Source organism: Vigna unguiculata, chromosome 2 (assembly GCF_004118075.2).
Source record: "Vigna unguiculata cultivar IT97K-499-35 chromosome 2, ASM411807v1, whole genome shotgun sequence".
NCBI classification, from domain to species: Eukaryota; Viridiplantae; Streptophyta; class Magnoliopsida; order Fabales; family Fabaceae; genus Vigna; species Vigna unguiculata.
Window position 1 is genome coordinate 26,483,494 of NC_040280.1, and position 12,328 is coordinate 26,495,821.

Here is a 12,328-nt window from a genome sequence, read left to right on the forward strand (position 1 = left end):
ATATGTTGATATTAAAATTTTAAAGTGTATTAAAAACTTCTTGAAATACTAATATAGCCTAGTGCTCAAGTAAGCTTTTTTTCTAAGTTTCTTGATCCGTTATTAGATTTTGAGAAGGATTGGACCTGTGACCGATAAGATTGTTTTACCTATTCAGTTGACTAATTTTCATCCAATATTTCATATTTCTCGATTAAAAAAATGTGTCCGATCTATTTTATGTGTTAGAGGCCGATGATATACAAGTCAGGAGAATTTCATAGATAATTTCACAGACAATTTCACAGTGGTCAACCTTGTTTTCAACCGTAGAAATTTTCTAAAACCCATGAAAAACACGAATTTGATGTTGTATTACTTTTATCCTAGAAACTTTGGAACAAGGATCAACTTGGACAAGAGGCATGCCTCACATGATGTGCCAGAAGTGTCTAAGACAAATGCTCATTTGTCGTCTTAGTAAATGAGAGAGAATAAATTATATGCTCATGTAAGACTGAAATCTAAATAAATATACTCAAATTTATTTTTTCTTCCAAATAATCAAAAAGCTAACTAATTTGGTTTTATGATATTTTTTATCACTAAATACAAGATGAAAAGAATACTTTTTATTTAAAGTAAATTGCTAATGAAAAATATTTCGATATTGGATCATTAAAAACTAAAAGTGTTTATATGATTTTTATAAACTTGGGAATTGATTAATATAATTTATTCTTAAGCCGAAAAAACAAAAGCACCACATATTGTCAAATCCATAATGTGGGTGGGGAAGATGTTAGAGACAATTATTTGCTAGTACTGATAAAAAAAAATTACACTTCTTTTTTATAAACTTTGACAAAAAAATTTTTTTAATCACATCAAACTTTTTTTTTATTCTCAAGTTATATTAAACTTCTATTTCATCCAATAAAATATTGTCAAGTTACCATTGTTAAATATAAAAAGAAATTATCAAAAAATAATTTTCCGAATATATACTTGCATTTTATTTGTTTTTCATAAATTGGCCGATTGTGACGCATAGAAATTCATAATTTTTGTATTCGTCCTTCATTATCAAGCAACCTCAATTCTTGTCCGCACATTCATGAAAACCGTATCTGTGTATCTCTTTAGTTTCTCGATTCTTGGAAAATTTTCATTTTTTTATTACTTAAAAAAAGTTTTTTAGATTACATACAGTTATAAAATGTTAAAATGTTACGATACATATAAATATATTTTGTTATTATATTTTAGATAAACATATATTTAGTTTATAATTAGTTTTCTAAATATATGTCTTATATTATCTGTTATCTAATTGTTTTTTGTCTGTACATTATATTTATTTCATTTCAGTGAATGAGATCAATTGAGAAAAATATTCTTGTATAGAAAAATCAGTGCAACACAGATCATGAGACAAACAAGTTATCATAGTCAATTTAATAACAGTTTTGTGTCTAAAATAATTTATGATTACTGTTTTATACTATAGGATTGAGTTAGGTTGCGTTTTAGTTTCTCATTAACTTTTGTTTTCGGATGTTTGAAGAACATTTTCATCAAAGTTTATTTATTTAATGAATTATAAGAAAAAAATTAGTATATAAATTTAACTATATTTTTAGTGCTCATAATTAGTTTTATTTTAAATTTATAAATTTTTCTCTTCATTTTCATTCGTGTAAAATTTGGAGTTTTTTTTAATCTTAATAAAATATATGAATATTGGTTGAAATGTTTGTAATTTCTTTTTGTGTTTTTTGAGAATTTTGGTCCAACCCTTTTCGAATCGATTTTGGGTGAACTATATCAACTCCATGAGAAATTTGTATAAATAGTACTAGCAAATAAATGTTTTTCGATCTAAATTAAAGTGTTTTAATTAAGATTTTACAATTAACAAAGTAGTTTTACCATATGTTTTGTTATGGGTAAATTCTATAAAGATATCCAATTATTCACTTAATTCTCTTTTTATGTAAATATTAATTAGGAACTCATCATTTATTTTTAATAATTAGACTTTTGTGTTTTGAGATGAATGTGAAATGGTGTGAAGGAAAGTGAGATAGTGACTACAAATGGTGAACTTAGATATTTAAGTAACTCGAAACTTAAATTGTACGAAACATGAATACCCAAAAGAAAAGAGAATACTAATCAATACTCTTAGAACACTGGTTAAGGATAATTAATTTGCATTGGTTCTTTTATTTTTATATTAAAAATTGAAATAATTAAATATATTAATTAATATAGTATAAATGCATATAATAAATTTTATAAAGACAAAAACACATTTTTAAAGATTTAAACAATAACTTACTAATACAGAAAAATAACTTTGAAATTTGTAAGGTTTCTTCTAAAATATTTTATTTTTGTTTCTTTTCTTATAAATTTTGTAGATATTTAAAAATATTTTTTTATGGTTGTACGATTAATTTAAACTGATTTATATTTAATTATATTTAATTTTTAACAACATTAAAATATAATTATTTTATTATTTAATTATCTTTAACTTTTATTGATGAATGTAAAATAAAATATGAAACATATATGTATAATAATTATGAGTATTTCTATCTTTTAAATAAAATAAAATTATATTAATGTGATTAAGTCAGACTTAATTTAATATTACACTTATAGAATTCGATATATATTAATTATGCCATTAGGACATTGATCAATAAAAATAAATAAATTATCAACGGCAGACCAAAAACTCATAAAAGAAATGAATGAAAGTAAATTACAATAAATATTATCACTGAATTAATCGTTATCGTGTAAATATAATTTGTCATCTTCTTTTTGTATATGAATAACCTATTTACACTTTTTTCTTTTTTTTTTCTGACAATTAAACCAAAACAGAATAAAATAAAATTATATAATTTACAATAATCATTTAAAAGTATTCTCGTTATGTCAATTATACTCGCTAAATCCATATTTTACAGCTGTTATCATATCCATCTATTTTTAGTTTTTTTTTTTCGATTTTCACTTTATCCACCACATAATGGTGGATCTATGTAGAACATACACAATCAACACACGTGATCGAAACTGTCACAGAAAATTTTAGCTATTGAGACAGAACGATTTATATGTTTTCATCCAAATGCATGATCACTTTGACTTTTCCAAAAATTTTTTGGACCAAAAATAGAACAATTCAGATTCATGCGTAATCATCGTGTTAATTGTGTTAAAAATTAAAATGGTGTTATTGAATATCGTGTGAATTCATTTCAACTTTGATTTTTTTTTTTTAAATGTATTCAATTATTTTTCACATTTTTATTTTGACGAAAACCAATTTATAGATTGCGAAGTTTTCTTGGATTCATCTATATCAATGATAGAAAGTGGGTATAAAGTGTGGGCCTATTTGTATCAAAGCTTTTTGGAAGCAAAATATTTTTTAAGAAATTTATCACAATCACCAAGAATGTTGGAAGAAGACATTTATGGAATAAAGTTCTCCAACTTGTTTACATTCTCATAAATTTTATCCAATATTTCGATATACAAGCACCAAAATGGAATTAAATAATTTAAAAAGAAAATGACGTATTAATTGTTCCTTAAGGAAGAAAATGACGTATTAATTGTTCAAAATACAGAGAAAAGTGATCAACTTGAAAAATCAAGAGTTTTTTCTTTTCACTATTTCATCGAATTTTCAGTTATGATAAAGTGGTTTGCATAAGATTGAATCGGTGAACTGGATTGGTGGATGAATAATAATACCTTAGGTCGGTGTGTTCCTCCTTTACTTTTTCTCAAGCATGGTATTTTAATTCATTATTTTTATCCAATTTTAATCTATCATTTTAATTATTATTAAGTTATTGCATCACATCATTAGAAGAAATTATAAAAAATAATTTAATTGTAACTGAAGTAATAGGTTAAAAATCAATAAAAAAATAAATTAAAATATCATTATTATTTTTTTAATAATGGTATGAACATTTTTACCAAAAATCATATTCCAACACTACAAATTTTTATTGGGCCGTATCTTGTAGATCGGGCCCCTCTTATAAATTTCTTCTTGCTGGGCCCAATTGCTTTTTCTACCTCCATCATGACTATATTGTCCCTCATTTATAAAGAAGTGTAAAAAATAATTTGTTCTTAAGTTTTTCAGAATTTTCTATAATCCAAATATATTTTTTCTTAAAAAAAAACTTTTTCGGTAAAATTTTTTTTTTTGATGATTTAACACTTTTTGGGAGGTGCAGAACTAAATCTTTACGGCAGGGAAGAAACTCACGATCTTCAGGGGTGTTTTCTCCTTTGCACCTCAATAAAAGTTGTAATCCTTAAATTATCCTTCCTTCATATTATAATAAAAATATTTAAAGTTTTTTTTTAATATTTTTTGGATTAAATATATTAAAGATATTTTTATATTCTAGAATAACTGTTCCAAAGTGTCCTTTTTGCATATTATAATATCTTTTAGAATATTCAATCCGAATATTTGTGAACTTTCGACATTTCTGGATTTAAAAATATTTTTTCAAACATAAAATCTAAAAAGTATAAAAAATAAGAAAGTGTAGAGATTTTAATTATAATTTTAAAAGGGGTAGTTTGGAGATTATAACTTTAATTGAGATGCAGAAAGTGACATGGAGGGTGCAGGCGAAAAAGGCCATCTTCGGCCGCAATACGATACGAACGAAGTTCTAGGCCCAAATTCTCAGATCGTCTCGGAGTCCTGGCAGCAACGACGTCGTATGGTCAACCCTGTAGTTGCTCGGCGCGTGGCGCGTGTACCCAAACACGCATCAAAATCTGCCGCTTCAACCAGCGATTGGTGTTGGGATGAAAATTCCTGCAAACCGCAGAGAAGAGGACAAACAATTAGGGTTTTTCAAATTCCTCAAACCTCCGTGTTCCATTTTAGTTATTTTTTTTTTTCCTGCTCACACTGCTTCCTTGCCCTTGAATTGCAATTTGTACAGGTAATGCTACATTGCGATGTTTTCCAGTCTTTTTTCTGTTTTTTTTTTTTTTTTTTTTTTTTGTCTTCGAATTGATTTATTCTGTTGTCGAATGCCTGCAAAGAATTTCGTAATCACATTTTCCCGTTTTGTGAATTTCATAAGCGCATAGTTCTGTGGCACCTGTTTCATCTTTTAATGGCGGTAATTCAACCGTGAATGTCTGCGCTCAGTAGGGTTTGGTTCATGGAGTTTTAAACCTTTTTTTTTTCTCTCTCTCTCTCCCTCTCTCCTTTTTTAAAAATCCCCTTCTGTGTATTTTGGGTGCCTGTGTTTTGAGTGTGAGCTTGTGATTTTTTATTTTTTTTTAAATTACTGTAATGGGTTGGTGTAGGAGGTTGCTGTGTTCTCATGCACGATTAAAATTGTCAAATGAGTGATGCAAAAGAACACGAAGAGGCTGCCCAGGGCGAGTCCTCGGTCGTGGAAGAGAACAAGGTGTTGGTTGATACAAAGGATCGAGTTCAGCCTGAAGCGGCCTCTACTCCTGCTCCAGTAGAGGAAGCGTCAAACCTTGTTGAAAATGGGTCAAATCATGTTGAAAGTGGGTCAAATCCTGCTGAAATTAAGAAGGAAGAGCCATCTGCTGAGCATAAAAATGTGGAACCTGAGGTTGTTTCAGAAGGAATTCCACAAGAAGATGTTAAAAATACTTTTCACTCTGTCCCAGTAGAGTCTCATATTCAGGTTTTGGATACGATTGAATGTGAAGAAGCGTCTAAAGCGAAGGGTGAAGCTGAAGAATTTCCCACAAGTGATAAGAAGGTTGAGAATTGTGATGATATTCGTCAGAATAGTATTGATAATGTTGGAATGGCTGTGGAAGTGAAGCCTGAAGGCTGTGGAGTGGTTGACAGTAAAAATTGTGACAATGGTGATCCAATGCCTGCAAGTCATAATGAGCCTCCTATATCACAACCTGCTCCTGCTGATACAAACACTGAGTTTGTGAATGTATTAGAAGTTGAGAATAAGGCTGATGAAAAGCAAGCTACCGATCCTGCTGATAATGGGAATTCAAACTCAAAGCACTTCTGTTTCTTGGATGCTGACCATTCCTACGATGGTAATGAGTCAGGAACAGAGGAGGAGCAGTCAGCATTCATGAAGGAGCTTGAAAACTTTTTTAGGGAGAGGAGCATGGAATTCAAACATCCCAAGTTTTATGGAGAAGGACTAAACTGCCTCAAGTGAGTGGTTCATGTTCATTTAAACTTTTACTTGTTTTTAAATAAATACACTAGTCCATAGTATGATCACTTTGGCATAAAGCTCACTTATGGCTGAATATTAGGTTGTGGAGAGCTGTAACAAGATTGGGTGGCTATGATAAGGTATTCGTTTTTCTTATTCCCTGTTGAATCTCTTACGCAAAACTATGCAGCACATCTTGGATGAACGATTAGATACAGTAGAAGTTCATTGTAATTTCACATGGAGGTTGCTGGTTTAGCTTGTTAACAGTCTTCATATGAGCTACCTAGCTAGCATGTAACATGATTTATTTATTTTTTTTGTCACTTGCAAGGCACCAGCCGTTGGAAGACCAATGTTATTTGTCCTAGTAAAATGAAGTGAACAAATGCATTCACACACATATATACGGTAGAAGAGACTAGTGAGTGATGAGAATCTTGAGTTTTTATAAGTAATGTGACATATATTTATTGCAATTGAAAAACTGGCTGAGTTGTTCATTCCATCTACTAGAAAGTGTATTTACAGAATACTCATCCCTTTTCTACGGAAGTCAACTATATAATCAATCTGACAACCAATACCTTGAGTCTAATTAATTAATTCCTAACAGAATATGGCAACAAAACCATCTAATTAAGGAAGAGTAATATGTACAGGCTTTACATGTTAACTATTCTTCACACCAGTACGTGTTATACTCTGTTATCACACTGTAGGTATTTTATATTGCTAGGGTATAGTATGAAACCAAACATGTTAGAGATATGATTTAAATACATTAAATAGGGAGATCTGATATGATTTCACAGGGAAATATCTTACCAAATACTTTTCATTTTTAGACATTGATTTTGTTTCTTATTATTGGATCTTTTCTTCATTATAAATAAATAAGAATAGTTCTGTGTATAACCCATGAATTCTTTATATTTCCTCTCGGTTTGCCTTTTCTCAACATGATACCGAGGGGTACTATCATCTTTAACCTGTTTTTGTCACTAATCCTGTCAACAGAACATAATTCAAAATATACTTAGAACATCATACATTTTGAGATATAAGATTCCTGGTATCCTAATTGTATCGATGATAGCATTCATGACATAGAAATCCTAGGTGATGCAGTTTCTTAGTGGCGTGAAGATACCAGCTTGCCAAATACTCACCTAATAATCCTGTAATCTGTTTTCGTTTAATTAATTTATGAATGAATAGTTTGTCATGATGCACGTGACACGTTGTAAATCTGTCTACTATTTTACTAAAAAAATTGTTTAATTTTTTTCAGTTGTTGAATAGATGTCCTGTACTTTTACAATTGGATGAGCAAAATGTTAAGGGGTTGTCTTTTGGGCCAAATTAACATTGGTTACTCTCTAAGCAATTAGATTGTTTATTTATCTCTTGTTTTGATGTTTCCAAGTCATGCACCTAACTGGCTCATATTTATAAATAGGTGACTTCATGTAAGTTATGGCGGCAAGTGGGAGAGTCTTTCAAACCTCCGAAGTATGGATTTTTCTTCACTTACAGTGTCTTTATCTTGTTTATTGCTCTGAAATCAAAATCTTGTTATATATGCATATTTTGTATTTGTCTTCTGCGTAGTTTTTATATCTCTTCTGTTTGTTTTGCCAAGCATAGCCTCTCTGGAATGGTAGTATCTATTGGTAAGGGAGTTGCGAGAATTTGAAGTGTTTCTAAAGTTAAGTATTGATGGGAAACAAAGAATGCTGGATGCATGTATTGGACTGTGAATGGTTGATTAAGAAGCATATTAGCTTAGCTTTGAACCAGCTGTTTGATTTCAATATTTAAGACATGGTTAACTTGTGGGCTTCAAACATTTCGTCACTGTTTTGGCTTTTCCCCATATCCTACTCAACTGGACTTCATTTTCAATTTTCTTTTCCTTTTTTCACTGGGTGGCTGGGCGTTGGGGAGTTTTTCAGAAAAATTTGAGCTGTCTGAATGGATAATTATAGATAATATAATGTATAATATATTAACTCAGTGCAATGTTCTCCAACTATGCAGGACATGCACCACTGTCTCATGGACTTTCCGGGGATTTTATGAGAAGGTGACTACTCTACATATACTAGTCATAATTCAGTTTCTCTTTTTTTATTAATTGCTTTCACTAATTGCACATGATTTATATATGTGCTTGGTTGATGTTCCTTTAAGGCTTATAAGTAGGCTTTTTATATGTGCTTGAATATTGACATTGATGTAGATAATAAGCATACCTGAATAGCTTTTACAATTTGTTTACATTGTTATCATTCTTTTCCTGCTTGTTACGATGGTGACATTCATGCTATGACCCTATCAGAGAAGATCCCACACCTTTTACATAGTTTTCTTGTGCCCAAATTTTCTCTTCATTTAGTAGTTAGCAGTGACATGGGATACATTTCATATTTGTTTGCTTTCTCACAGTTACCTATAAATATCTAGCCATGCTTGTTTTAGATGTTAAAAAGAAATAAAGGCTTATTTCATTATTTTTCCTATTTGCTAATGTGTGAAAATTGATCAGATATTGTGCCTTTAGAAGTATGCAGCTGTCATCCATGCTATTTAACCTTCATTCATGCTGTTTGTGATATCCTACCCCAGGCACTTCTTGATTATGAAAGACATAAAATAAAAGGTGGTGAGCTAAATGTGCCAATTTCTTCTCTCCCAGAGCCAGTAAATATTGAAAATCAGGTAATGTGTAATTTATACCATTGCTTTCTGTTTCATGAACAAATATAAGGCCCATTCTCATAAAAGTCGCGGATATGAGAACAGGAATTATTGGAAAACCACATTTGACATCTGCATAATTTCATTGATTTTCTGCATTTGAATTTTGCTTATTTTGTACTGTCACTCTGTCAATTTTCCTGTGACCGTCAGTTTATTGAAACTGTTTTTTAAATGATGGGCAAATTCAGGCTTCAGCATCAGGTAGAGCCCGGAGAGATGCTGCAGCACGGGCTATGCAGGGTTGGCACTCACAGCGTCTCCTAGGGAATGGTGAAGTTAGTGACCCTATTATTAAGGTCTGGAGGATTTTGAATTATTGTTTTTGTTCGCTGAATTCTTTATTATTGTCTGTTACTCTGTTTTGACCTCCATATAATTGTTTAATACTTTTCTTTTTCTTAGGATAGGAATTCCATGTCTGTGCAAAAGCGTGAAAAGCAGCTTAAAAGCATCAGTATGTCTTTCGTCCTATTGCTTCCATTTTTAACAGTATAGCAGGTTTTAAACAATTCTCAGAATTGGATTATCTCCTTATTGTCTCAGATTTGCACAAACGTAAAAAGCCATCTTCACCTTACATGGATAATGCAGTCAAAGCTGCACGCAGTAAACCTTCTAAACCACAGTTAAGACCGGTTACTTCATTTTCAATCTCTTTTCTTGTGTTTTCTGTGTATTTATTAATTGTTTATATATTTGTTTAATTAATTAGTGAAACGTTTTGCCAGCCACTTTCTTTACTTGAAATTAGGAAGTGTTTACTTTAGGACTTTGGTTTATCTGCTGACTTGCTCACCTTTGTTGATTTGCGTGGCTGCTAGATTGGACACAACTGTGATTGACATAGGACCTCCTGCTGACTGGGTAAAAGTCAATGTACAAAAAACTGTAAGTTCTGTATCCTTTGATGAGATAGCATAAAAGCCATGTATCTAGTTACTAATTACTGATTTAAATAAACACTCTTCCGTGCAGAAAGATTGTTTTGAGGTATATGCTTTAGTTCCTGGCCTTCTGCGGGAAGAGGTATGCATTCTGGTTATGGTGAAAATTAAGCATATTACTTTTTCTATTTCTCCCCTTTACTTGAGAGGAAGTTGCAGTATGGTAGGCATACCAAATTCATTATAGCGATTGCAAATTTCAACATATATTAGGACAAGCCTACCTGTTGGATATTCTGGAATATTCCCCTTGAACCTTGAGCCTTGGAAAATTTGCGGTTCTTTACTTCAAATTGTTTCATATCCAGCCTATTGTTTGTGAGCTACATAGGACACTTAAAAGATTATTGGTTTAAGTTGTGATCTCAAGAAATAGCTATTTCATAAAAGCCACTTCTCTTCTAAAGAAAGAAAATAATAGTTACATTCAACTTTCATTTAGAGATTTTGATTCTCGGGCAGATGACCATCAGAATTGACTTATAAATTCAAAATTTGTATTCTACATTTTCCTTTTGTAGGCAAAGTTTTTCCTCTGTTGAACTTTGTTACTTTTGATGCAATAACGCTTCAACATTAAATGCTTTAGTTACAATACTGAAAAACAATACCGAAAATCTGAAATGGAACTGTGGATGCTTTTTCAAAACCAGGTTCGTGTACAGTCAGACCCAGCAGGACGCCTTGTCATAAGTGGTGAGCCTGAGCATCCCAACAATCCTTGGGGCGTGACACCTTTCAGAAAGGTATATTTAACTTCTCTTCAACAATGAAAAAAAGTGTCTTGCTTTAAAAATAATACTGCTTTTGTTTCAACTTTCAATCCGTCTTGTTTACATGTTCTAACATCAGTGGTCTGTTCTTCCTGCTACTATAGTCATCATACCAAAACACTGAAGAATATAAAGTGAAACAACCTTTTGTGTCTGTATCAAACTATTACTTTGCTTCACTACACTTGCAAGTTTATTTTCTAAAATTCTTAGGTATTAGTAATTAATTCTACGGTTATAGGCTCATTAATACAATCCTCATCTAAACCCCCTCTTTTTGGGGTTTCTACTCGATTGTTCAGGAATATTATGTGATGTTACTCTTCCCTCTCACTCTTAACACAAGAAATTTTATAAATTCAGGTGGTTAGCTTGCCCTCAAGAATTGATCCTCATCAGACATCGGCGGTGGTGACGCTGCATGGGCAGTTGTTTGTTCGTGTACCATTTGAACTGTCCGAATAGTAGTTCCTTCTGGTTTGATGACTTTCTCTTTGACCATGATATATATATATATATATATATATATATATATATATATATATATATATATATATGTAGGATAGTTGACCCCAAAACCATGTAGAAGAATTATTACTGTCTGTAAAACTCATGCCAATATCTGGCTTAGAGTAGCATTTATTTCAAAGAAGTTCAGTTAACTGTTAACCGTGTTAATACGAGCTAGGTAGAATTCTGTATTTGTATTTGCTAGGGAGGAGGGTTGTTGTAACTTTCATAGTGAGATTACATTAAACTTTTGACCTTTTATGTGTCGCTCCTATTGCATTTAATCTGCTGTATATACTCCTCTCTGCAGTAATTATTTAGTAGGTTTTACATTATGTTATGTTTGAATGAGAAATTTTAGAAATTTTGCAATATGAAGTTTTTTTTTTTTTATATTAGTACTTTATTTGTATAAATCAAATTAATTTTTTATATATTTTTTAAATCATGGATTTTAGATGGGTAATTTAATTTAATGCTCTCTTTATCTCTAACACAGACACGTTTGTATTGAAATTTTAAAATCAAACTTCAGTCAATTTTAAATATTTAATATAATTGAAGAGATAATGATATTAGCAACGCAACGAGATATTGAAGAACTTTAATTTTTTTATACGGAAATTGGGATTTCATAATTTTATTACATTTCTCAAATTAATTTATTATCAATTTTCTTATTTAAACCACATTACTGTTATTCAATACTTTAAATTTTCTATTTCTAAATGTCATGGATAGCAAAATGTCATTTGGCATGCTTAGAACAAATTGCCAGGAATATTTACTGAGATTTTTCAAAGAATTTAAAATATACGAGAATCTAATTTCTTACACTATTATTTTTATTTTTAAAATGATTTGAATAAGGAAAAGTGTTTTAAATTTTTTATTTAGATAAAATAGTATAATTTTCATATGTAAATTTATTTTCATGTTATACCAAATTATTTGATTTTAGTTGAAAATAAGTCAATAAATTTTCATTATTTTAAAATTATATGTGTGCTTTTTTTATTGAGTTTTACTATAACACTTTTTGATACAATAATTGTCGTATAAACAGAATGAAAACACAATGTTAACTTTTTTTCTTTTATGTTAAATGGTATTT

The 12,328-nt window shown here is 30.4% G+C and overlaps 1 protein-coding gene across 1 annotated transcript; it reads left to right on the forward strand.

Annotated features, from left to right (window-relative positions):
- The first annotated feature begins 4,745 nt into the window (after positions 1 to 4,745).
- Positions 4,746 to 11,481, forward strand: LOC114174214 (AT-rich interactive domain-containing protein 6-like). Its single transcript, XM_028059005.1, has 13 exons — positions 4,746 to 4,988; positions 5,362 to 6,217; positions 6,322 to 6,361; positions 7,684 to 7,736; positions 8,265 to 8,310; positions 8,853 to 8,945; positions 9,176 to 9,283; positions 9,390 to 9,441; positions 9,531 to 9,612; positions 9,809 to 9,875; positions 9,963 to 10,013; positions 10,585 to 10,677; positions 11,068 to 11,481. Exons 2-13 carry the CDS (start codon positions 5,400 to 5,402, stop codon positions 11,167 to 11,169), a joined length of 1,605 nt encoding a protein of 534 aa, XP_027914806.1. The 5' UTR covers positions 4,746 to 4,988; positions 5,362 to 5,399; the 3' UTR covers positions 11,170 to 11,481.
- The last annotated feature ends 847 nt before the right edge of the window (positions 11,482 to 12,328 follow it).